This window comes from Petaurus breviceps, unplaced genomic scaffold (genome assembly GCF_028583685.1).
Source record: "Petaurus breviceps papuanus isolate PSGF00001 unplaced genomic scaffold, PetGlider_PUasm1.0 90779, whole genome shotgun sequence".
In the NCBI taxonomy this organism is placed as follows: Eukaryota; Metazoa; Chordata; class Mammalia; order Diprotodontia; family Petauridae; genus Petaurus; species Petaurus breviceps.
Window position 1 is genome coordinate 4,609,523 of NW_027187344.1, and position 27,617 is coordinate 4,637,139.

The window sequence follows — 27,617 nt, forward strand, 5'->3', positions numbered from 1 at the left end:
TCTTCTTCTTCTTCTTCTTCTTCTTCTTCTTCTTCTTCTTCTTCTTCCTCTCCTCCTCCTCCTCCTCTTTGGAGGGGGAAGGGCAAGGGAATTGGAGTTAAGTGACTTGCCCAAAGTCAAATGGCTAGTAAGTGTTAAGTGTCTGAGGCTGGATTTGAACTCAGGTCCTGACTCCAGGGCCAGTGCTCTATTCACTGCACCACCTAGCCGCTGCTAAACATAGATTTTCTATTAAGTCTAGGTTAGCAGTAGATTTAGTGAATAGATCGATTGATAAGACTTTATTATTTAGTAGCAGATAATTTAGGGTATTCTTTGTAGGAATAAAATAATCATGGGATTATAAGATTCTTTTTAAAGGTTTAAGTTCCCCTTTCTAGAAATTGGAGAAAAGGGGATTGACTAAAAGTTAAGTTCCTCTTTGTAGTCTTAGTGGATAAGCTCCATTTTTTCCCCTTGAGTTAGAACTTAGGTATAATTTGAATAATATAATCTTTTAAAGTTAGGTTTCCCTTTCTGGAAGCTGGAAAATGACTGCTAACTACAAATCATAGGTTTTTCTTTCACAGTCTTAGTTCAAACTATAGGCCCCTTTAAAGTAAGCTTTCTGGTTACAAAATACAGAACAAGGACTTCTAGTCCTTTGACAGCTGAATATTGCTGGCAGTAAGAATTTGGGTTAAGAAAGCCTGGGAGAAGCAAACTAGTCAGATTACCTGTCTTGTCCAGTTGAATCATGTTCAAGACAAGTTTCCCAAGATTGTTGTAACCTTTTTTTATTATTCTTTTCTATAAAAATTAGCTCCATAAATTACTCCTTTGTCACTAATTACTGAGGAATTAGTTGACCTGATTTAATAGTAACCTGTCAATCATTACCATTATCATTATTTCCTCAGAAACTTTGTACCTCAGAATTATTTTCTGTTTCAGATGATTAATTTTAATGCATTGCTCACTTAAGAACACTTTATCACTCCTTGTTCTTCTCTGGAATTCTGCATTCACTTGGCTATATCTTTCCCTTTCTCCATTCCTTTCACTTTCCTTCTTTCCTCAGGTATCCTTTTCCCAGCTAAAGCCTCTCTTTGGGATGTTTTTGTTGCTGTTCCCTGTACAATATTTTGAACCTCTGGCCATAGTTCTTCAGGAACTCTATCCACCTCATCTAATCCCTTAAATCATCACTTTTACTTCATATTAAGAAGGGATGTTATTTAGGTCATGCCTTTACAATCTTATGGTTTCCCCTTCTTTCTTCAATTTAAGTCTAAATTTTGCAATAAGAAGCTTATGATTTGATCCACACTCAGCTCCAGGTCTTGTTTTAACTGACCGTAGAGAGTTTTTACACCTTTGGTGGCAAAGTATGTAATCAATCTGATGTTGATATTGACCGTCTGGTGATATTTCTGCTGTGACCAGGGAGTTATCTTGACAAAACCTTCTTTGTCTCTGCTCTGCTTCATTTCGTACTCCAAGGCCACACTTGTCTGTTATTCCAATTATCTTTTGATTTCCTCCTTTAGCATTCCAATACCCTTTGATGTATGTGATATCTATTTTTGGCATTATTTCTAGAACATGTGGTAGGTCTTCATAGAATTGAGCAACTTTGGCCTCTTTGGCATCAGTGATTGGATCATAGACTTATATTACTGTGATGCTGAATGGTTTGCCCTGAAATCACACAGATATCATTCTGTCATTTTTTAGATTATACCCAAGTACTGCTTTTCTCACCTTTTTATCAATTATGAGGGCTACCCTGCTTCTTCTAAGGGCTTGTTGCCCAAAGTAGTACATGTAATGATAACCTGAATTAAATTCACCCATTCTCATCCATTTAAGTTCACTGATATCCAAGATGTTTAAACTTGCAATCTCCTGTTTGACCACCTCTAGCTTACCTTGATTCATAGCTTTTAATATTCCAGTTCTCATGCAATATTGATTTTTGTAGCACTGGACTTTCTTTTTATCACTAGCCATATCCACAGCTGAGCTTCCTTTTGACTTTGGCCTTGCCACTTCATTCTTTGTGGAGCTATGTGTAGTGATCTTCAGTTCTTCCTCAGTAATGTAGACATCTTCTGACCTGAGGGGCAGCGTTTTTGTACTGTCCATGGGGTCTTCTTGGCAAAGATACTATAGTGGAGTGGTTTGCCATATCCTTCTCTGGTAGGTCATCTTTCGTCTGAATTCTTCACTATGACCTGTCCATCTTGGGTAACCCTGCACAGCATAACTCAAAGTTTTATTAAGTTATGCAAGCCCTTCCACCATGACAAAGCAGTGATCCAGGAGGGGGCTTGATTTTTGCTCTATGGAATATCATGCCTCTCCACTCCCCACGCCCACAGCCTTGCACTCTCTGGCCTCTTGGTACCCCCATTCACTTTTCAGCTTCTTTTTGTATGCTGTCTTCCTTCATTATATTGTAAGCTCCTGGAAGGCAGGAACTATCTCATTTTCTTATCTGTAAGAAAATAGTAGTTATACTACCTACTTAACAGAACTATTATGAGAAAAGCACTTAATAAACTAAGTAATGCACCCATATGAGTTGTTGTTAACAGTTCTTCCAGCTACTTAGACCCTGCTCTTCTCTGTAAAGAGAAAATATTTTAAGTATAAGAGGGGAAGAGGATAGAAGGGAGGGTAGTTTGGGGGAGGGGGTAGTCAGGAGCAAAAACTTTTGGAAAGGGACGGTGGTCAAAGGAGAAAATAGAATAAATGGGGGGGGTGGGATAGGATGGAGGGAAATATAGTCTTTCACAATATGACTACTATGGAAATGTTTCGCATAACTACACATGTATAACCTATATTGAATTGCTTGATTTCTTAATGGGAGTGGGTGAGGAGGGAAAAAGGGAAAGAATCTGGAACTCAAAGTTTTAAAAACAAATGTTAAAAAATTGTTTCTACATGCAACTGGGAAATAAGATATATAGGCAATGGGATATAGAAATCTATCTTGTCCTATAAGAAAGGGGAAAGGGTGTAAGGGGCAGATGGGAGGATAGAAGAGAGGGAAAGAGAGGGAAGACTGGGGGAAGGGGTAATCATCATGCTTGCCATCTTGGGGTGGGGGATAGGGGAGAGATGGGGAGAAAATTTGGAACTCAAAATCTTGTGGAAATGAATGTTGAAAACTAAAATAAATAAAAAATTTAAAGAAAAAAAGAGAAAAAACTTTATTGTAGTCCTTCTGGGGAGTTAGTTTAGATAGGAATAAATGAAGGGCCTAAAACTATTTTGTGTATTTATTGATATAGGTAGAGTTGGGTGGTGCCTTGTATCTGTGCAAAGTCTCTTCTTAATTACTCAGATATCTCCCTGACTCATCCCCTTCTGGACACTTTGAGGAAGGTTCCAAGTACAACCCTAGAATGTCAGAGCTGAAATGGGACTTCAGAGTCCAGCTCCCTCATTTTACAGATTGGAAATCTGAGGCCCAGAGAAACCCAAGGTCACACAATGAGTAGTAAAATCAGGTCCTCTTGGCTTTTCGTCCACTTCCCTCAGGAAATAAGCCCATCTCCCCAAGGGTTCCAAGAACTGGAGAGCTTTCACCCCTAAACAACAATTCAAGGCATTTCAGCTTTACCCTCTAGGCATGCGGTACAGGTGGGGAAGGAGATATGAGTGAAGCCACATAGTGGTGAAGATAGAAATAAATTTAAAAGTTGGGTAGTTTATTCTGGCCCACAATCTCAAAAGCTTTCCTTAATCCTTTTTAGGGGATGGATTATTATCCCTAAAGGGCAGATCAGACATGGGATAGGACTGGCAGACATTAATAGCAATCAGAGATCTAAGGGGGTTTGCCTGTCCCACTCTAGGCCATTTCCAGATGAAGATTTTCCCTTCAGTCTATTTAAGGATCCAGTATTGACCCCGAAAACTGATGTGGTCCTCTTGGAAGCTCTCACTGAACTCAATTTCAGCTTGGCTCCCTACTGACTCCCAGTAAAATAACTGCTGTCCATGGAATGTTACCATCTTCATGTTGTGCATGTCACGGATCTAGGAGGAAAAAGAATATGAGGATATCAGCCACTTAGAAGCAGCTTTCAGACAAGATCCCCTTATTCTGTGTCCCATTTTAAAAGACTTATTACTTAGCTACTATGGGGCTCACCGAAAATTCACACCAGTACTGTAAAAATTCAAGGGTTTTTGTTTAATTTTGTTTGCTTTTTCTCATGTTTATATTTCTCATGTTTCTCAGTTTTAGAAGAGAGACTATATATGGTGTAGTGCTAGGGTAGCTAGGCAGAGCATATAGAGTACCCAGACTGGAGTCAGGAAGACCTGAGTTCAAATCTGGCCTCAGGACACTAGCTGTGTGACTCTGGGCAAGTCACTTACCCCCTATTTGCTTCAGTTTCCTTATCTATAAAATGAGCTAGAGAAGAAAATGGCAAACCACTCCAGTGTCTTTTCCAAGAAAACCCCAAATGGGGCCACAAAGAGTCAGATATGACTGAAGAACTAAACAACCAGCACATGGTGTAGGGTATAAGGGCCAGCTTCAAAACCAGGAATACTTCAGGTAAGCCCTGGCTACAAGACCCTGGGAAAGTCATTTAACTTTTAAGTGCTCTAGGCAATCTCTAAGACTACAAGTTGCAGAGAAGCTGTCAGCCTGGGAGAAGAAATTTCCTCACCTAGGAGTTCCCTATAACAATGAAATCACAGGGTTCAATCCCTAGTCCTTTAAATGGTAACCTGGAAACACCAATATCCTAAAACAGGAAGAGAAGTCCCTGGTCCTACGAGCAGCTTTGCCAAATGCAAACAAATCACTTAGTGATTAAAAGCCATGTGCAGGGTTTATGATACAGCATTACAAAAAAATTCACAGTATCATGGGTGTGGGTCAGATCCCTCTGAATCCCTCTGAATATCCACATCTATCTCATAATATCTGAAAATCAAAAGTGTGTATCTACTGACAACAAAGTTAAAACTAGGATTTAGATGCATTTAAATGATGCTGTAAATTGATTCTAATAAAATGGGGGAAAGCCTTTTCTATTTAACTCATCTGAAATTCCATTCTTTCACTGATGTTCTGTTGATGAGAATCAATGCCCAGCAGTATTGTGCACACAGTAGGCATTTTAAATATAATGTCTGTTGAATGAAGTATGTTCAGAGAATTTTAATGCTATAAGTAGCCTCAGAGATCATCTTCTCTAACCCTCTCATTTTGCAGTAAAAGAAAGTGAAATTACTATGGAATTGGATAACCAAGGGGAAACCTTACTGAGGGGGTAGGAGCTATTTCATTTTTTGTCTTTGTATCTTCAGTGCCCGGTACAGTACCTGACATATAGTAGGTACTTAACAAATGCTTATTGATTGACTTTCTTATCTAGTCCAGCTTCCTGTTTCTAAGACATAACAGTTCCTAACACACTGAGGAGAATCAGAATCCACCTGGTCCTACCCTTTTCCTGGTGGCCTCACCAAAATGTAGCTGTCAGAAGTCTGATTGGCTTCTGTCCCCAGATCAATGGTCAGGGCATGGATGGCTATCCGGGCTCCTGGAGCCACATTGATGAAGACTCGACATCCTCCTTGGCTTCTCACATTGTGGTCCTGTGGAGGACTCACTATTTCCCCTCTAGGACCAAAGAGCTGCACATCACATTCTGGGGAGGAAAAATTTGGGGGAAGGTAAACCAACTGTAGACAAATAAATGCTTTGAGGATATGAAAAACACAATAGAATACAACAATAAAGAGGGCTGTGGTAGCCTGCAAAATGGTGAATGGATTCAGTATGACTTATTCTGGCCCAACCTAACTTCTAGAGCCAATCTTAAGAGGAAGGGTCATCCGTTTAGAGGGTCAAAAAGTGTGAGGGAAAAGTCCATTAGTGGGCCTTCTATATCCTTTCTGTGGCTAATAACCGTTTCCCCCTTGGATCTCACATAGCAAACCTCTTTCATGTACTTATCATATAGTGTTGTGTATTACAGTTGTCTATATGTGTATCATAGGAGGCAGTATTAGTATAGTAGATAAAAAGCTGGTATCACAAAGAGATTTGTTAAACTCCCATCTCTGAAACATACTGGCTGTGTGACTTGGACAAGTCACAAATTTTTACTGATCTGCATTGGTAGAAGAGGCTTCCTCGCTGAGAAAACCCTACACAATGAAATCACAAATCTGGACCAAAATATATAGAAATGTTGCATCTCCCCTCTCTGCCTTGATACTGTCTTGTCTCTGGGTCTTCGGGACAGTACTCTTTCCTAGTCTTCCTCCTATCTATCTGCTTCTTCTCTGTCTGCTTTGCTGGATCTTTATCCAGACTACATGCTCTGAACATAAATGTCCCTCGGTGTCTGGCCCTCTTCTCTTCTCCTACTATACTACTAACCTTGGTGGTATCACCAGCTCCCATGGATTTAATCACCTCTCTATTCTGATGATTCTCAAATCTACCTTTCCTTCCCCATCCTTTCTGCTGACCTTCAATCTCGCTTCTCCAGCTGTCTTTCAGACATCTCAAACTGGGTATCCAGTAGAGATCTTAAACTCAATATGTAAAAAACAGAATTCATTATCTTTCCACCTAAACCTCCCCTGCTCCTGACTTCCCTATTATAGATGGCACCACCATCCTCCCACTCCCTCAGACTCACAACCTAGGAGTCAGGCTGGATTCCTTACACCCCCCTCCCCATCTCATATCCAATTTATTGCCAAGGCCTGTTGATTTCACTTTTGCAGCATCTCTCAAATACTCCCCCTTGTCTCCTCTAACACCGCCACCCCTCTAGAGCAGGCCCCTCATCTCCTCATGCCTCAATAGCCTCCTGGTAGGTCAGCCTGCCCCAACTTTCTTATCACACCAATCCATCCTCCATTCAGCCACCAAAGTGATTTTCCTAAAGTGCATGGTCTGACCGTGTCAAAACCCCTCCCCCTACTCAATAAACTCCCTTATCTTTTCCACATACAAAAACCTTTGTTTGCTATTCAAAGCCCTTTATAATCTAACCACCTGCTGCCTTTTCAGCCTTCTCACTTCAATCAGTGTACACTTCAATCAGCTCACACTCTTTGATCCTGTGACACTGGCCTCCCGGTTGTTCCAGGAATAAAGCATTCTACCTCTCAGTTCCAGACATTTTCTCTGGATGTCCGCCGTGCCTGGAACATTCTCCCTCCTCAACACTTCTTACTGACTGTCCTGGCTTCCTTTAAGTCCTAGCTAAAAATCACATCTGCATTATTAATATTTTCTCCATCACTTTCTTAAGTCTAGACAATCAACAAAACTATAAATCAAGCCCTGATTTGTAGTATTTGCCAATTTCTGACACATTGAAATTTTAACAGCTGGCCCTCCGGACTCTTAAGAACCGGCTCCACCGTGCCCCTGCTCATCCCCCTTCTCCCCACCGACGCTGATACCTTTGTGATAGTTTTCTGTGGCTGCTTGGCTCCAGTACCGCAGCACCACCCCATGTCCTGGGAATACCAGGCGTTGTCTCACCACCAGAGTGTTGGTTTTGGAGATGAATGTCACACCTGCCAAATTCTTGCAGGTTCTCCTCCAGGTGAGCCGTCCCCAAAACAGCAGCATCTCCCCTAAAATAAGGCAGTGAGGTGTGGTTCAGACATTATTAAGCCCTCTGTTGAAGTCCTGATTGAAGGTAAGAGACCACACAAGTTCTAGCTCCAGCTTCTGGGAGACCCCTCAAGACCACAAGCACTTCAGCAAGTTTATTATATAGTGGCACAGCTCTGTTCCCCTTCCTGTCTGAGGATGGGGAGATAGCAGAGGCATTGGAAAGGGCTTCTTTATCATCAAGACCACTTCTGTCATTGCAGCATTCAGTGATAGAGTGGGAAACAGCAGATATGACAGAAAACAGTCTCCTTTAAGGGGACCCTCAGCCAGAATGTCCTGAGCACCCCAAGCTAGAAGACAAATCATTAAGCAATTACAGACTCAAGGACCCTAAGTTCGTGTAGGGGTGTCCATATGTACCCATAAGGAAGGACATGAAAAGAAGTTTCAGAGAGAGGGAATGACAAGCTAAATGACCACCCAAACAAACCAACACTGCAGTTGAGGGAGCTCTCCAGGACTTGGAAAGCCACCACCTCCCCTAGAGGTCGACCAATGGCCACTGCACACTTGGCCACCTGCATGCCAGTCATGTTGATGGTCCCCGTAGGCTCAAGGTATTGCTTTCCACAGGTACCTAAAGAGGGATCAGAAATCCACAATGATCACATAAGTAACTGAGGGGATGGAGGGAGGCAAATGGTATTTGACTGTAGTCAGAGCTCAGAGGAACAGTATTGATGTATTACAGTACTCCTGGGAGTTATTTTTATTGGTTTTATAAGCACCGTCAAGAAAATTATTTTAACTGATATTCATTAATAACTAAGTTAAAATCTCCTTCAAGGCTTTATCCTTTCCTGCTTAGGTATGAGGACTACATTTGTCTCATAAAAGGAATCTACTCCAAAAATCATAAAAGAATGCTTCTTTCCATTTTTTGAGAATAATTGTGTATTTGTGCTAATTGTTCTTTAAAAGTTTGGTAGAATTCTTCTGTGAATCTATCAGGACCAGGAGTTTTTTCCTTTGGTAAGTTTCTTTACACCTGCTTCTAATTCCTTTCCTGAGATCAAATTATTCAAGATCTCTATTTTTGTCTTCTGTTAGTTTATGTTATTTTATATTTGGAAGGTATTCCTCTGTTTCTCTTGTGTTCTCAATCTTGGTAGCATACATAACTGCATAGTGTTTTCTGATAATTTTTTAAAATTCTTTTTGGTTTTGTTGTGATTGCACTTTATTCAGTTTTATTGATTTGATTTTTTTGCCCTCCTCTTTTTAATCAGATTGGCTAAAGATTTATCACTGTTAGTCTTTTCAAAGAACCAGCTTTTAGTTTTATTTATCATTTCTATAGTATTTTTGGTTTCTAGTTTATTTTCCCCTAATTTTTACATCTCCTCTTTTGTGCTTGTTTTAAATTTGCTTATTTGTTGGCTTTCTAATTTTTAAAACTGTACATTCAGTTCATAAAGCCTCTCCTTTTCTATTTTGCAAATTCATGTTTTAGGTACATAATTTCTTAGCTGTATCCCCAAAATTTTGGTATATTATTTCATCATTATCATTATCTTTCACATAATTATTCATTGTTTCAATGATTTGTTTTTTGACCTACTACTCATTATTTAGGATTTCATTAAGTCTTCATTTGGATTGACGTTATGAGGAAGAAAGGAAAGGAGGGAACAAGGGAGGGAAAAAGGAAGACATTCATTAAACATGTATTTTTTGCCAGGCATTGTTATGGGTCTTATAGATATAATCTCATTGGATCATTACTACAACTCCGGAAAGAAGGTACTATTATTATCTCCTTTTATAGTGAGGAAACTGAGCCAGAAGTTGTGACTTGCCCAGGGTCACACAGCCAGCAAGTATCTGAGGATGGATCTGAACTCAGGTCTTCCTGACTCCAGGCCCAGTCTCTATGTGTTGTGCCACCTAGCTGATTCTGTAATGTCAATCACATCACAACTTAAAGATCTATCCAATAGATTAGGATTCACAGTATTACAGATCTAGAGCTGGGAAGGACCTTGGAAGTCATCTAGTCCCATATCTTCATTTTAAAGATGAGGAAACAGAAGTCCAGACAGATTCAGTGATTTGTCCAGGTTGTTCACAACAGAACTGGAATTCCCTCTCAAGTGCTATGACCCCAAGTTCAGCTCTTTCCTATGTACTACACTGTGGTACAACCACACTTCTTGATTCCCTAGCAAAGTATAATTAGGGGCATGTTTTAGGCTGGGAAGGTAGCTGCTACTGCCCCATTCCCCTAACATTCCCTTCTTCCTCTTTTCTCTCATCTTCCCCTAATTAACTCTTGGTTCTAAGAGAACCAGTTAAGAAAATAAGTGGCTTTCAAGTTTTCCCTTAGCCATAGAGGAAGCAGTCTGCCCCAAGTTTTTTTCTGGCTCCCTTGTGAAACCCATCATTCATCTGAATTGTGGTTCCAGATGAGATTCCATCTGTTCAAAAAGGAAATAAAACATAACTAGACTTGCCAGGGTTCCCTTCCTGCTTCGGGGCTTCTTTGGGTGGAACAGATGAATACAGTAGGTGGCTGGGGACAGCCAGGGCTCTGTACTGGGGACTCTCAAAGGTAGGAGCAGGAGCTGCTGTTGTTTGGCTTATAGTAGTAGTGGCTTCCTCCTGTGCCTTCAGTTTGGGGATCACCTGCCTCTCACAAGGACCAGCTGAGCACCCCCTCACGGTCACAGGCTTGGGAATGTGCTGACAGAAAATGGCAGGTATTGGAATATGGGTCTGCTGGGGTCTGACACAGAAATCATGGCGGCGCTGGATTCCATTCCCACATGAGGCAGAGCACTGTAGAGGAAAGGGTGGCAGTTAAATTGTCATACATGGCAAATAGATGTCTAAAGGGTCAAACTCAAACACCCACCTTATATGGAAAGGGCCAGGTTATTAGAATCTGCCTTTGCACATATCCCTGTTTCCCCTATGGCCTTTTCAGCAACCCACTTATACCTCCAAACACTCAAGTGGTTAAACCCTGGGTCTGGCTTCTGCCCCAGTAGGAAACATATCAGAAGTTTCATAGCTAAATAAAAGATTTCTTCAGAATCAAGGACCCCTTGGTGCTGACCCCTAGAAAGCTTTCTCACGTCTGCTCTGCCTATCCCTTCATTTTCTCTGGGCACCCAAATTCCCCACCAGCTGCCCTACCTTTTAACTGGTTTGTGGCACCTCCTGATTCTCATCTGCCTGCCTGCCTTCACACACACTTGCTTGCCCTGACCTTGGACTCAGATCCTAGAATACTATTGCTGGCCCACCAATTACCCTACTTGACTACAGCAGACCCTCCCTTCTCTCAGTTCCAGCCTCTCAACCCAGCCTCAAGGTACCAATGCTGCTGCCCCAAGTTCTGACACAGATGAAGGGCTACAAATTGGATTTAATTTTTCTTTGAACTTTCTCAGAAGAGAATCACAACAAATATTTAAAGGCCCCTAAATGGGAAAACACAAATACTCTCTCCGTGCACGCCAAAGCTGGCTAAAGTGAATACCTCCATCCAGTCACTGACATGCCATTGGTATGTACAGTCTGCTATAATGCAAGGAATGCTAGTTGGGGGCCTCTCTAGGGTGGCACAGGCTTGCTCCTCCACCTCTGCCTCTTCTCCGCGATCCAGCCGCATACAGATCATTGAGCGCATGGCCGTGCCCAGACCACAGCTAGCTGAGCATGAGCTCGTTGACACTACTTTCCACCTATATCAAAAAGAAAACATCGTTGAGACAGAGGCAGAGGACTTAACTATCCTGCTGTTCACAGGAATGTCCTCAGAATCAGATTCTGAGAGCTGGAAGGAACCATAGCTATCATCCATGTCTGAAGAGAAATATAATTTTATCTTCTCTCCAACTATATGTCATGCTACCTACCCCCTGCTTGAAAACCTTGTGATGGGGATCTCACTACCTTATCGAAAAGTCAGTTCCACTTTTGGGCAGTGACGCTAACCCAAATGCTGCTGCAAAACCCCACCCCACCATCCCCCTTTAAAAAAATAGTAATGTATTTTTAAAAGATGCTATATATCTAAGAACCCTGGAACACCACCAGCTAATAAGATTCACAATTGCAAGTAACCCTAAGGACAACACAAAGATACTCTGGGTATATAAACTAACTGTAACATAGTTCCAAAGCTGATTTGTGCATAAGAAATGGCATAAAAGACACTGTCAGAGACATGTATTCCTGGAAAGGAAACTGGCTGGCTGCAGAGCAAGAGTGACAAGCAGTAGATGGACCAACGAGATCTATCTTTTTCCATCCACTAGTAAAAGAGCCAGAGAAAGCTGCCCACTGCATCATGGCAGTCCTGGAGAGAGGGTTTACAGAAAGACATAAGTAATGCACAAAGTGAGAGGGCAGGGATGGGTGGTGACCTACCCTAGTGGACCAATGACATCATGGATCCATTCATGCATTAATATAATTATTAGAAAGTTTTTCCTTATCTTGAACCAAAATTTGCTTCCGCCTCCATGTGCAAGCAGAATTCTTCCTCTTTCCACAATGAAATGCTCAAAGATAGCTATCATGTCCCCACCAAGTTTTCCCCTCTCTGGGCTAATCAGCTTGACTTCCTCTGATCAGTACTCATAAGATGTGACCTCCAGCCCCCCTCACTATCCCAGTCACTCTCTTCAGGATGTAGCCCAGCTTGTCAATGTCCTTCCTGAAAAGTGGCATTGTTCTAACCCTTCTCCCTCCAGGGGCTGCTGACCTGGGGGGGCAAGGGTCTAGATTGCAGGGCTCCTGTTCCTCTGGGCGAGGGAGCTCCTGGCACTGGGTGTCAGGAACAATCTCCTCCTCGCTCTCCCCCAAAGCCTTAGCACAGTAGAGGATCCTCCGGACGACCCCTCCTCCACAGCTTACACTGCAGGATGCCAGCTTGTGCCGCCACCTGGTGGAAGTGAGGAGGGCAAAAAAAAATCCATCTTCAGTCTTACAGAATTTCTTAATTCCCCACATTGAAACAGAATCCAAGATTCCCTCTAAATGCCAGAGATTCAATTCATTCCCCACAATGAAAAGAACAAAAAAAGGGAGAGACAGAGACTGTGTATAAAGCTCTTTGCAAACCTTAATGCACTATATAAATGGAATCCAATTTTATTATCAAGCAAAACTGACTTTTTAATGCTTCCTAGCCTAATCCCTCTGACTCCTAAACTACAGTCAACCAGTCCCTCCCTTTTTACAAAGAGGAGACCAAATTGCTAACAAAGGACCATTTTATCTTTTTTTTTTTTTGGAGGGCAATTGGGGTTAAATGACTTACCCAAAGTCACACAGCTAGTAAGTGTGTCAAGTGTCTGAGGCCAGATTTGAACTCAGGTCCTCCTGACTCCAGGGCCTGAGCTCTATTCACTGTGCCACCTAACCGCCCCCAATCATTTTATCTTAAGATAAAAGAGGAAATCTATCTGGACAGCCATTAAAAGGGGCCCTCCCGGGTTGCTAGGTGGCGCTGTGAGTAAGAGCACCGGCCCTAGAGTCGGGAGGACCTGGGATTGGTTCCACCCTCAGATACTTAACACCCACACAAAATAACTGGCCTGTAACCTTGGGCAAGTTACTTAACCCCAATTGCTTTAAATAAAGGGGGGGGGCCCTCCCATTCCAGTACAACTATATGCAGTAATTACTGTTCATCAAGAGATAAAATCCTATGTTGGATACTATCTCTTAAGCATGCTGGGCATCACCAGACTAGCCAATGGGAAGTGATTTTCATATAGGAGAGGTTCCCTTAATTCTGTCAGGAAGCCCTTTGATAACACTGGTATTAGGACAAAAGATTAGTGCTGACTGATTAGTCTGAATAAAATGTGTCATATCAGACTTTTTTGCCAGCATAGTTCAGTTTCAGGGGCCCTCAATTTCCCACTGCTAGATCCAAATCTAGGTAATAACAAACCACATTTAAAAAATAAATAAACAAACCACATTATAGCAGGTTATCCTGTATTTCCTGAACAGCCTTGGGGCATTTCCCCCGCTAGAATGCAGTCATTCCTTCTCAGTGGGATGGATTAAGTATAAAGCCCAGGCTCACAAGAATATATAGACCTGGCAGGACAGGGTTCTGGACTGCAGTCCTGGTAGCTGTTAGGCCGGGGCATCCCCCCACACTTGGAATGAGGAAGACTGATGGTCAGGCCTTTGTTCTGCCTCACACAGTGAACAGAGAGTTGCACTTTCCCCCCTCCACAGGTCACTGGACAAGGGGACAGAACTTTTATCTCCCACCTAAGGGGAAAAAAAGGATTATTAGACAACATTAGACTCTCTTCTTAGAGAATACGATTCCTTACTATCCTGATTTGGGAGCTGATAATGAAAATGAGGGCTGTTAGTGAAGAGGTTCACCATAAAAATGTAGAAGGTCACCATAAAATGATGAGGTTTAGGGTTAGGGGTGCTCAAGACCCCAAAATACTAACATGCTGGGTGTTCTGCCGAATGAATTTGACTCAAGTCTTCTCTCAGCCAAAGAAAAGCAAAGTTTATTAAAAGTTTGCCATAATGGGTAGACTCTTAAGGAGCCTGAGCATCTGTGATGCTTATATTGGAAAATTCTATGGTGCTCTCACACACATGGAGAAAAGATGGGGTCTTATATACAGAAAGGTTGTGGGAGAAATCTAGGGGTGGTCTAGAGGAAGAGTTTGGGGAGGGTCTTCAGGAGGAGTTAGATGAGGTCAGACTCCAGTAAATGAGTGAAGTTGCTGGAGGCTACCTGGAGCCAACAGACAATGGTGCGCTAGGCCAGTTCAAGGGTATAACAGTTGAGGATCAAAGATGGGGGCTAGCTGGGTAATGGAGGGCCAAGCTAGTAACAGAGATTTGGGCAGAGCCACAATGAAAAGCTTATGGCCTCATGCAAATGTTTCATCAAATGGGAAGATTCAATCAGAGTTCAAGGGGGTTCCCAGAGCTTGTACCTAGGAGGCACAGTAGATAGAGTGTTGGGCCTTGAGTCAGGAAGATTCATCTTTCATGAGTTCATATCTAGCCTTAGATATTTACTAGCTGTTGACCCTGGGCAAGTCACTTAGCCTTGTTTGTCTCAGTTTACTCATCTGTAAAATGAGCTGGAGGAGGAAATGGCAAACCACTCCAGCATCTTTGCCAAGAAAACCCTAAATGGGCTCATGAAGAGTCAGACATGACTTAAAGTGACTGAACTGAACCACTACCTTTATCACAGGTTGTTGTGAACTTTGTAAATCTTAAAGCTCTTTGTAGTCAACTGGGAAAAAAAATCTTTATATCAAATATCTCTGATAAGGGATATCAATTAAATATATACATATATGCATATATATACATACATACATGTATAGATATAGATAGTCACTAAACATTAATTGCCTACCACAGTGCCAGGCACTGTGCACTAGGGATACAAATAAAAAGGAAAATCAGTCCTTACCCTCAAGAAGCTTACAATCTAGTAGGGGAAGACAATACACAAAACCTTCAAGGCGGATAAAGGAAGGGGAGAGCTGGAGGGTACCTGGTGCGGGAGCATGATGTTCAAGAGTGGTTGGTGGGAAATGAAGGCATAGCAGGAAAATTCTGAGCCCTCAATGGAGGGATGTTTTAGAAGGAGTTCATTGCTCTACCTCCAGCCCTCTAATCAGAGGGAAGAGACAATGGAGTAGCACAACTGGATCAATTTCTATGATGAGAAGCTTTCAGAATCCTGATTGGGGAGTAGGAAAGGAATGATGTATCCAAGACATATATAGACAACAGAAATGTGTATGACCAATGCTAGTTCTCAATGATAGTCAAAGTATAAGAGCCAACAATTCTCAAAAGAATTATAAATTGTTAACAACCATGTAAAAAAATGCCCAAATCACCAATAGTAAGAGGAATTCACATCAATACAAGCCAAATGTTTCACTTCTTACCCAGAAAGTTAGGAAAGATAACAAAAGATGGGATAGTCAATGAGAGGTGGTGGGAAGACAGGGACACTAATGAATTACTGATGGAGCAGAGATTTGCTGAAAAATCTGGAAAGCAACTTGGAATGATGTAAATAAAGTGACTAAATGTTGATACCCTTTGACCCAGACATTCCACTGCTGATTTATATCCCAAGGTCACTGACAAAAAAGAAAAGTCAAAATGTTTAGCATCACTTTCTGTACTAGCAAAGAACTGAAAACAAAGTAGATATCCATCAGTTGGGGAATGGTTAAACAAACTGTGGCATGTGAATGGAATGCAATATTACTCTGCTGTATTAAATGATGAATGTGATGAATATAAAGAAACACGAAAGGATGAACTGATGCAAAATAAAGTGAGACAGAAAAATAGTATATGCAATGACTAAAACAATGTTTTATCTAAAGAGAATAGGAGTATGTGATAGGGAAAATCACAAAACAATCAAAGATGAATGTAGTGAAATTATAAAAAATAAGTTTAGCTTCAAGAAAGTTTTGAGAAGGGGTGGCCAGGTAGCACAGCAAGTAAGAGCACCGGCTCCAGTGTCGGGATGACCTGGGGATCAAATACGGGCTCATATACTTAGCACCACACCCAGAAATAACTGGCCGTGTAACCTTGAGCAAGTTACTTAACCCTGATTGCTTTAAAAAAAAAAAAAAAGAAAGTTATGAGAAGTCAAGTTTCCCATTCTTTGCAGAGATAGAGGACTAAGGGTATGGAACCCTGCATATAATGTCGGGATTCTTTTTTTTTTTTTTTAATGCGTTGATTGGTTTTGCTAGATTTTTTTTTCTCTTCTTCCTCCTAAAAAAAATTGTCATAAGGAATGGCTCTCTGGAAAGGGGTCAGGGAGAAAATGGGGAAATCTAGATGATGTAAAAACAATAGCTAACAACACAAATCTATTTTTTAAAGAAATTCTACATAAATATGACTTGTTGGTAGTGGTATTGCTGTTGGTAGTGTTGGTGATAGCGGTAGTAATGGTGAGGATACCCTGGAAGAAGGACAACTCTAAAGGTGAGGAAAGGCAGCCAAACTGTTTCTTACTTTACCTAGGTGGACAGGAAGCAGCATGGCAGACCATCGTCTGATTTGCTGGCTGGCTTACTGGGTTACACTTCTCTTCCTGGACCTCCTTCCGGCTGGCAAAGTCCAAACAAACATAGCGTAGCTCCCTTAAGCCTAGAGGGAAGAATCATAGGGTTCAGTGATTTGAAGCTGAAAAGATCCTTAGAGTCCATAGATCTAGAACTAGAAGATTCATGAGAAGTCATCTAACCCCACCCCCTCATTTTTTCAGATAAGCAAATTGAGGCCTGAATAGCATGTTTTAAAATTGTATCTTATTCTGGTCCCCCTGCCTTCTCACTGAGGTCACTGGACTTACTGAGGTTGCAAATCTGACCCACTTCGTTAACAGCTATATGCTTCACTGTTAATAATCTAATAATCTTGGAATATTACCTCAGTTTACCTTTATTGAACTTATTTGAGATAAACCTCTGGACATCCATAATAAGGCAAGCAGAACACCAGATGTTGCTGATAACTAACTTTGAGATAATGTGGATATGTTAATGAACTAACCCCAAGGTTGCTTGGATAAGTGTTAGTCTGCCCCCCACCAAACCCCTATAAAAATGAGATCACAAACTCCTTCTCACCTCCCCTCCCATCCCTTCCATCACCACCTGGGTCTATTCTGCCAACTGCTCCCAACTCCAATCCATGGTTACATGAGTGACTCTCTTTGCCTCTCCCCCCCAATCCTCTTCTACACCCTGCCTGTCTTTCTTCACCACCTCATCCCCACCCCATACCAATTGCCTCTGTACCCCCTTTTGCTGTTTTTCTCTATATTTTCTGTGCTGTTTGCCCTTGTGCCCTCTATGCCTTATTAAAGTGTAATCAAAGCAGTTCATCCCACTGCTGGTCTTTTTTTGGCAAGTAATCAAAGAGCCAGGCATGCCTGCCACCATTTCATAATTCCATAAATTAATTAGCAATTCAAGAGGTCACATGATTTGCACCAGGTCATGAAGCTGCAATCTGAGCCTAGGTCTTCTGATTCCAAATTTGGATACTCTTGCCACTATATCATGCTTCCTCTTCATTGAGGACCTCCCCAATCCTGGGGGTAAAGTTTACCAAGGACAACAGGGACAACTCTTCTCATTGGTCTCACACCCATCAGACAAGATGACATAGTTGCTAAACATACTCTCTTCCCTCTAACCACAAAGAAACCTAGCTATAACAAAACCATACTTTTACCCTCACTGGTTACCCTTATCACACCATTCCCTTGTATTCCCCTTCTCCCCATGGAAAGGGACTCTCTCTTTAATGCATTGTTGGTGGAGTTGTGAACTGACTCAACCACTCTATAAGAACAATTTGGAACTATGCCCAAAGGGCATATAAAACCATGTATATGGGGTGGCTAGGTGGCACAGTGAATAGAGCACCAGCCCTAGAGTCAGGAGGACCTGAGTTCAAATCCGGGCTCAGACACTTAACACACACACAAAAAAAAAACTAGCCATGTGAGCTTGGGTAAGTCACTTAACCCCAATTGCCCTCCAAAAAGCAAAAACAGAAAACATGTATACCCTTCGACCTAGCAATACCAGTACTAGGTCTGTATCCCAAAAGAGATTTTAAAAAATAAAGGAAAAGAACCTATGTGTACAAAAATATTTATAGCACCTCTTTTCTGGGGGTAAAGAAGTAGAAGTTGAGGGGATGCCCATCAATTGGGAAATTGCTGAACAAGTTGTGGTATGTGATTATGATGGAATACTATTGTACTATAAGAAATGATGAGTAGGATGATCTCAGAAAAACCTGGAAAGACTTACATGGACTGATGCAAAGTGAAATGTACTGTGTACAAAGTAACAACAATATTTTAAGATGATCAGCTGTGAATGACTTGGTCATTCTCAACAATATAACAGTCCAAGACAGCTCAGAAGGACTTATGATGAAAAATGCTATCCATCCCCAGAGAAAGAACTGATGGTGTCTAAATACAGACTGAAGCATACTTTTTTAAAAAAAACTTTCTTTGTTTTTCTTGATTTTTTTCTTATCTATGTTTTCTTTCACAACATCACTAGGTTTTGCATGATTATATGTTTTGGATATGTTTTGCATGACTATACAAGTATAGCCTACATTGAATTACTTACCTTCTCAATTAGGGGGTGGGGGTGGGGAGGGATGAAGGGAGAGAATTTGGAACTCAAAATTTCAAAAACAAATGTTAAAAATTATGTTTACATGTAACTGGGGAAAAATAAAATACTAAATAAAAGCTTTAAAAAAAATTTTTTAAGTTAAGGGGGGGTGCTCTCTGTTGGATCAAATACAAACCCTTAACCTGATTTTCAATATCCTCTGTGGTCTGAACCCACCTAGCAAACATCATTTATCCCCCACTGCTTCCCAAACCAGACACCCTCTTCAGATATGTTCCTACCTTCCTCACTACTGTCTTCTCCATAGACTTTAGCCATCTCCTCCATGCCCTCATTCATGTTGTTCCTCCAACCTAGATGCGCTCCTCCCCTGATTCTTCCTGTCCAACACCTATTCAACCTTCAAGGCTCAGCTCCGGGTTTGCTGACTCTATGAAGCCTTCTCTGATCCCATTCCACAATAAGCTTTGAATTCTTTTGTCATTTGTGTATACAATGGATAACAACCTATCTCAAACTTGTTTATACCCTACCTTGACATCTCTGGTTACTTCATGTCTGTCTCCTTAACTAGACTGGAAATATCTCAACTCCAAGAATCTTTTATGGTTTTCCTCTCCCAGTGTCCAGCACTAGCATTTCATAATATTCTACTTAGCAGCCTAAATAGAACTGAACAACTTGTAGAGCAAGGCAAAGCTCTTTTTAGGGTAATGAAGCCTCCCAGAGGGTAGGAAACATCCATGCCAACCATGGTGGTAGCCTAGTACTGTGTCTGGAAGCAGATGGAGGTAGTCAGCCCTGTTCTGATTCATCTAGGAACTCCATCATACAATCATGTTTTTAGATCAAAAAGGGACTTCATTGAGTCCAACTCCTTCATGTTATAGATGACAAAACTGAGAGCCATAGAAGTGACTTGCCCAAAATCATACAAACAGTTAGTGGCAGAGCTGAGATGCAACCTCAGGTCCTCCAACATTGAATTCAATCAAATGGAAAGTTTTCAATTGATGTTGAACTTATTCTGAATCTCATGGGAACTCTGGTGATCAGAGAGATGAAAGGCTCACATATCTCAGCCCTTTGCTACTCAAGCTCCCAACGATCCTCACCTGTCCCACAGGAGACTGAGCATGCCCCAACCAGAGGGCTCCACACATGCACTGTTAGATTCTCCTTCCAGGAGGTTCCCAGTTGATCCATGGCTTTTTCCAGGGAAGACCCAGTTTCTTGCTGTGAGGAAATAATCAACCCCCCTGTGCGACCACACATAACATGCTGATGGACATGGCATAGGCCCATGGGACATCCAGTACTTAGAAAACAAGAGAAGGACAGAGACAAAGAGACAGAAAAGAGACAAAGAGAAGGAGGAAGGGAAAGGGACAGACAGAGACAGAGAGAGCCAGAAAATAACTTGGCTTGGGAAATGAGAAAGACTGAAACTTTTAAACTTACTATACCTCCTTCCTGGAATAGATTATTTTCCTCACCCTTGACCTCTCTTAGTGACTGAGAATTCCATAAAAATGCCCTCATAAAGCCTTCCAAGAAAGAGGCATTTTTCTGTACAAGTCCAGGCAATTCCTCTTTGATTTGCATTCTTTTCACAAAGGTGACTATTATAAATTTGATTAGAAATTTCCTTCAGAGTTTGAGTCTGATACCTGAAGGTCAGGATGTGGGGGTTTATAGTCCAACTAACATAATAGCTAGCATTCCAGAGGGTATGCATTTACATGGCATGTTAGAATTGCAAAGTGCTTTACATATTTTAGATCATTTGATCTTAATAAGAACCTGTAAGGTAGGTATTATTATAATCTCTGTTTTACAGATAAGTAGTCTGAGGTTAAGTGACTTGCCCAGGGTCACACAGCTAGAAAGTGTCTGAGGCAGGGTTCAAATGCAAATCTTCATGACTTCAAATCCTCTGATTCCCCAAATCCTAGTTAAGACCACCACAGGCAACTTGTCACTGGTGTGAAAGCCATCCAACCTCCTAGTTCTTGGATATAGAGGAAAATCCCAGCAACTTTTAGAAAAAGAAAGCATTCCCCTGTGAAATAAAGTCATCCTATCTTTATAAATTTCTAATAAATGAATCCCCCTGGCTGCCTCAGAAGGAGAAGGATGACCCACTCTACAAACAGGACATAATGAGGTGTTCTGGTTTTTATCTTCCCTTTGGCTTGTAGCCACCAAAGCTCAAAGACTGAAAAGAAGAAACTTTGCTTGGGCAATGGCAGAAATGAAAACTTCAGGGATGATACCTTCCCAGATAAGGGGGACAGATGGAGTGTCATCACCTTTAGCCACCATCCTTCCAGCCTGATTGGATATGGGCAGTATCCCTCTTCCCATCTCCCTCCCAAACACATTCTGGATTATTCCTTTCTCACTATGAAATTGGCCCTTGGAACTGAGCAGGTAGAGGTGGCTGAGTCAGGACACTTACAGTATTCCAGCCCAGGGGGCAGACAGTCACCACACATGGCAAGAGGTGAGAAGGTTTTTCTTCCATAGAACATAGCCTGTCATCCACTGGACCTTCCAGGCCATCCCCTTCTTGCATGCATGTCACATTCCTCTGGGCTAGACCCAGCCCACAAGCAGAAGAGCACGGACCAGGTTCTGACACCTTCCACCTGAAAACAGAATATGAGGGTCAGGAGGTTCCTTCTTTCTCTCTGAGTGTCTCTGCTGAATGGCTTGAGCAGTACCCCTAACCAAGATCATGAACCCCAAAGATAGAGAAGGCAGGAATGAAAAATAAGAAACCAAGACACCTCCCATCCTATCTCAGAAGAGCCACCATTCCTCAAAAGGTTGATAAATATAACAATAATAGCCAGCGCTTTAAGATTTGCAAAGCACCATACATATGTTATCTCATTTGAACCTCACCACAACTCTATGAGGTAGGTGCTATAATTATCCCTATTTTACAGATGAGGAAACTGAGGCTGACTTGCCCAAGGTCAGACAGTTAGTAAGTGTCTGAGACAGGATTCAAACTCAGGTCTTCCTGACTTGGGAGTGTCCATTTTAACATGCTAACCACTCTGTTACCTAGAGGTGGCATGGAAGGTGAAAAAGTCTCCATCCTACAAGTTATATCTAAGGGTAGCATGGAAAGAGAGTCCCAAAGAACTATGGGCAAGGCTGATTCTATGGAAAACTCCCTGAGGAAAAGGACTATTTTGTTCTGATCTTTGTATCTCCTACCTATACAATATAATGCCTTTCAAATAACTGGTATTTAATTATATCTGTGAATTAAGTTGAAGTGGTCTAGGTGGGGGGATCTGAAAGACAGTTTTACTTCTCCTCCAAAGGAAGTGCTACAAGGACGTGCCTGTCCCCGATAGCTCTTTCCTCATTGTCCAGTTATTGAATGACCTTCCTTTCTCACCCAGACTACTATTAGTGTCTCTCATGGAACAGACAATAAAGGCAGGGAGCAATGATTCCAGATGACAATTGTTCAAATGAATATACATTACCCAAGAATATCATACTAGCCCTTTTTGACTAGCACATTTTGTTTGGGGAAGAAGGAAGTTGAACAGGTTAGCTGGGTGACCCTGAGGAAATGATACAGGATAAGGCAGTTTCAGTGGGCAAAGGAGGGTAAGGGGAGAGGAAAGATAGATGACAGAGAAGAGTCCTCAATGATGATTGGGCACCTGGGCACTTGGTTTGGGGGTAAGAGACCTGGGCTAACAGAATACTTCTGATGGGCTCCTGAGGGTAGGGGAGATGTCAAAGATGGTAAAGGGGAGCAAGGCATTGAAAGGGGAAAGGGTTCCAAGTCAGTCAGGCTAGGGAGTTCCTTAAGACAGACTTTACCCATTTCACCTGGGTCAATAAATTGCCCCCATTACCTGGTAAGGCAGAGATGGGGGTTACAGGTCTCAGTAGCAGTGGGCTGGAGAGAAGCTTTGCAGTAGGATTCCGGTAATACGAGGGTAAGGTTGCCCTCCACCTTCACACAGCTTACTGTCCGTTCTCTCACTCCTCCTCCACAGGTTGTGCTACAAGGACCAAAGTCTCCTGCTGCCCAGCTTAAAAGGAAGGATGAGAGTCAGTGAGTCTTGGCCTTGCCCTAGAAGGATTCCTGGGGTCAGGCTGGCTGGGGCAGATGCCCAGAGAGTTCTACTGCCTCCAATCAGTCAATAAACACTGAGCCAGGTAAAGCAGACCCAAGCTAGGCCTGGGATCTAAGCTCCTCTCAATTTAGGAAAAAAATTGGTTTTGACTCTTTTGTCTAGCTGCAGGGTTACTTCCCTAAGGAGTGACAAAATCAGGACAATTGTCTCAAGATCTGTGCTTTGAAAATTCCAATGCTATGGCTAGAAGCTAATTAGCAAAAAAAAGGGAGACTAGGTTAAAACAGAATCCTATACACATGCATTAACTCTCTCCCAACCAAAGTTTCTCTTTTGTAACATCTTTTCCCCCACAAGGCTAATTGCCCCTAATCTCTCCAGTGTGAATATATTGGGGGGGGGGGGAAGGGGTAAGAAATAGCATAATCTAGTCCCAGCCCATGCCCTCAGACAGGACTCCCATTAGCTACTTATATAGTTGAGTAGAAACATAAGTGCATGAATAAGAACTGAGAGTGGAAGGTAAGAGCGAAGTAGCCAGATAGTCCCCAAATAACTATCTTCTGCTAAGAGAATTATGAAATCAAAACCATATCAACAGCACTCACTGTGGTGGGCAGGGCCCAGGGACACAGAGTTCCTTCCATGACAGGGGCTTCACCATCCCTCCACAGGAGACATCTTCAGTCCACTTGTTCTGGATTTGGTCAAAGCAACTATAACTCACTTGACGTACTCCTAAGAAGGAAAACAATACAAGGAAAGGACTAGCCTGTCCTTTTGCCTGAGGTTTTAGGGTGAAGTCCATCTAGACCATTAGAGGAAGAAAAAGTTATTCCTTTAAGGTAGTGAAGGAAGTGAAATACCAGCCTGCTAAGCCTCACCTTCCCCACAGCTAACTGAACAGGCCCCAGGTACCACTGCCCACACCCAGGCCTGGTGCTGATTAGGCTTGAAGTAGCTGAAAGTGATCTCAGGGTTGGTGAGGTTCCCATATTCATTCCCATACTTCCTGTAAACCTGCATCAGAATAGGAGGAAAAAATTTAAAATAAGTTGAGAGTCCAGAGTAATGGAGCATGAATCATTCAGACCCCACTTCCTCTTTTTAAATGAAATTTTTTATTGATATCATTCGTTTTTATGTCACCTTCATTTCTAAATATATATCCCTTCCTCTTTCTTCTACATAGAGAGCCATCCCTTGTATTTGTTATATAATTAAAATACAGTAGAATTTTTTAAAAAGAAGGAAAAAATGCAATTTAGCAGAACTAAAAAACAAATCAAGGAAGTCTGAAAGTATAGGTGAGGATCCACATCCATAGCCCCCCAACTCTGCAAAGAGGGGAGGGAGCATATTTCCATACCTCTTCTCTAGGGCCAAGTATAATCATTATAACCATATAATGTCCAGTCTTTTTGTTCTCTCCATCTACATTCCTATATTCCCTGGGCATGTTGTGCTCCTGATTCTGCTAACCTCACTCTGAAGTAGTTCAGAAGCCTTTCCATATTTCTTTGAATTCTTCATATTTATCATTTTTTATGATCTATTATATTCACATACCACAATTTATTCACCAAAAGAGAGGCATCTATCCTATCTCCAGCTTTTTGCTACCATAAAAACACATTGATATGGTTATTGGATACACACACACATACATGTACACATATATACATATGCATATATGTATGTATGTATTATACACACACACAGAGGGCCATTCTGCCTGTCTTTGACCTCCTTAGGATCTATAAATAAAAATGAGACAATGGCTAGGTTAAAGGGTCCTATCTTCTCCATAAGGCCTTCCCATCTACTCCATTTAACAATCACCTTTCTCCTTTTCTCAGTTCCTAATATGTTTGCAGTCTATAGAATATAAGCTACCATTTTCAACCATATGCTATCTTACATTGTTCTTTGTTTCATCTATATAAGTTTTGTCTCTTCAACTAGATTGTAACCTCCCTGAAAAGAGACTCTACATTACAAACTTCTGTATATCCCAACAATCATAAACTTATTATAGTTAAATTATACTATGAATGAGCTCAACTTGACCCTCTCTGAACAAGATAAATCTAAACACAAAATAAAGAAGAAAGAAGTTAAAGAGATGAATAGAATTTTAGAAAAGTTAGATATGATAGACTTCTGGAGGAAACTGAATAGAAATAGAGAGGAATATGCCTTTTACGCAGCTTCACAAAAATTGACCATGTATTAGGACATAAAAACTTCACAAACAAATGCAGAAAAATAGAAACATTAAACCCTTTTCAGATCATAATGCTATAAAAATCATGTACAATGAAGGTTCTTAGAAGTATAGATTAAAAATTAATTGGAAACTAAATAACCTAATTGAAAAGAATGAGTAGGTCAAAGAACAAATCATAGAAACCATCAATAATATCATTAAAAAGAATGACAACAATGAGACAACATATCAAAATTTGTGGTATGCAGCCAAAGTAATATTTAGGGGTAAATTTATATTTTTAAACAGGTACATCAATAAAAGAGAGAAAGAAAGATCAATGAATTAGGCATACAATTAAGAAAAAAAACTAGAGAAAGAACCTATTAAAAATCCCTGGTTAAATACCAAAATAGAAATCCTGAAAATCAAAGAAGAGATTAATAAAATTGAAAATTTTTAAAAATCAGTCTAATAAATAAAACTAGGAACTGGTTTTATGAAAAAAATAAAGATAAGCCATTGATGAATTTGATTTGAAAAAAAGGAAAAAACCAAATTAACAGTATCAAAAATGAAAAGGGTAATGTGCCATCAATGAAGATGAAATTAAAGCAATCATTAGGAGTGATTTTGCCCAATTACATGCCATAAAACTGAAAATCTAATGGAAATAAATGAATATTTATAAAAATATACATTTCTCAGACTAACAGAAGAGATAATAGACTACTTAAATAATTCTATCTTAGAAAAAGAAATTATACAAGCCATAAATGAACTCTCTAAGAAAAGATTACAAAAACCATATGGATTTACAAGTGAATTCTACCAAATATTTAAAGAACAATTAATTCCAATACTATTTAAATTATCTGAAAAATAGATAAAGGAGTTCTAACAAATTCCTTCTGTGATACAAATTTGTGGTACAAATATGATCTTGATAACTTAACCAGGTAGAATCAAAGCAGAGAAAGAAAATTATAGACCAATTTCCCTAATGAATATTGATGTAATAATTTTAAATAAAATATTAGCAAAGAATTGGAAATTAAGGAAATGTCCATCAATTGAGGAATGACTGAATATGTTGTTGTATATGATTGTTATAGAATACTATTGTGCTAAAAGAAATGATGCACGGGATGCTCTCAGAAAAACCTGGAAAGACTTACATAAATTGACAAAGAGTGAAATGAGCAGAATCAGAACATTGTATATAGTAACAGCAATAGTGTATGATGATCAACTGTGAATGACTTAACTGTTCTCAGCAATACAATGATCTAAGACAATTCTGAAGGACCTATGATGGAAAATGCTATTGACCTCCAGAGAAAGAACTGATGGAATTTGAATGCAATTCAATTTTCTTTACTCTTTTTATTTTTCTTGGGGTTTTTTTTTTGTCTGTTGTTTTCTTTTGTTTGCCTTCCCAATTGCAGGAGGGGGAAGAGGAAGTAGGGAATGAGAGAATTTGGAAATCCAAATTTTTTAAGTGCTAAAAATTGTTTTTACATATAATTGAGGAAAAATAAAATAGTAATTTTTAAAAGAAAAGAGAGAACATGAATGGAGGGCAGGGGAACAGAGACGGGGATCTGGAAGAATTTCAAGTAGGATCATAGATTTAGAAAGATTGTAGAGGCCATCAAGTCCAATACTGTCATTTTACAGATGAGAACACTGAGACCCACAAACATTGAAGGGCTTGCCTGCTTACAGGTAGTAAGTGACAGAGCAGGAATCCAGATCTAAATCCAGCTCTCTTTCCACTGCCTCACACTGAGGTAGCCCCTGAACTGAGCACTGAAGAGAGCTCAAATTCTAAGAGGTAGAAATGAGACAGGTAGAGAGTAAGGAGACGAACTTCTTGGGGTGGCTAGGTGGCACAGTGAACAGAGCACTGGCCCTGGAGTCAGGAGGACCTGAGTTCCAATCCAGCCTCAGGCACTTAACACTTACTAGCCATGTGACCTTGGGCAAGTCACTTAACCCCAATTGCCCTGCCTTCCCTCTCCAAAAAGGGGGTGGGGGAAGATTAGGAGATGAACTGCTAATTTTGAAGCACAGCTAATAAACCAGTCTGGCTGGAATTAGAATGTGTGAAGGTAAAGAATATGAAATATGCTGGAAAAGTAGGTTATCCAGAAGACATTTGGATTAGATTTAGTAGTTATTCATGTAAAGAAGACCTGAATCCATAGAAACTGATTAAATCACCAAGAGAGAATATAGGGAAAGAACAGAAAGCTTTCAAAAGAACCTTAGAGAACACCATTGCTTAGGAGGTAAGAGATGGATGAAGACCCATGGAAAGAAGGAAGGAAAGAAAGAAGGAAGGGAGGGAGGGAAGGAGAAAGAGAAGGAAGAAAAGAGGAAAAAGAGATAAAAAAGAGAAAAGAGAGAAAGGAAGGAAGGAAGGAAGGAAGGAAGGAAGGAAGGAAGGAAGGAAG

General features: G+C 40.9%; 1 protein-coding gene across 1 annotated transcript in view; it reads right to left on the reverse strand.

Moving 5' to 3' along the window:
* Nucleotides 1–3,175: 3,175 nt before the first annotated feature.
* The window catches only part of ADAMTS13 (ADAM metallopeptidase with thrombospondin type 1 motif 13), a 54,409-nt gene continuing 29,967 nt past the window's right edge, over nt 3,176–27,617 (reverse strand). Inside the window, exons 20-33 of the mRNA XM_069069173.1 lie at nt 23,834–23,969; nt 23,558–23,687; nt 22,725–22,904; nt 21,296–21,485; nt 19,950–20,070; nt 16,684–16,813; nt 13,727–13,906; nt 12,378–12,557; nt 11,148–11,352; nt 10,117–10,441; nt 8,094–8,240; nt 7,444–7,620; nt 5,482–5,666; nt 3,176–4,032 (exon numbers count right to left, since the gene is read on the reverse strand). Of these exons, the coding sequence (XP_068925274.1) occupies nt 3,880–4,032; nt 5,482–5,666; nt 7,444–7,620; nt 8,094–8,240; nt 10,117–10,441; nt 11,148–11,352; nt 12,378–12,557; nt 13,727–13,906; nt 16,684–16,813; nt 19,950–20,070; nt 21,296–21,485; nt 22,725–22,904; nt 23,558–23,687; nt 23,834–23,969 (2,439 nt within the window). The 3' untranslated portion in view covers nt 3,176–3,879. The remainder of the gene's footprint in view (nt 4,033–5,481; nt 5,667–7,443; nt 7,621–8,093; nt 8,241–10,116; nt 10,442–11,147; nt 11,353–12,377; nt 12,558–13,726; nt 13,907–16,683; nt 16,814–19,949; nt 20,071–21,295; nt 21,486–22,724; nt 22,905–23,557; nt 23,688–23,833; nt 23,970–27,617) is intronic.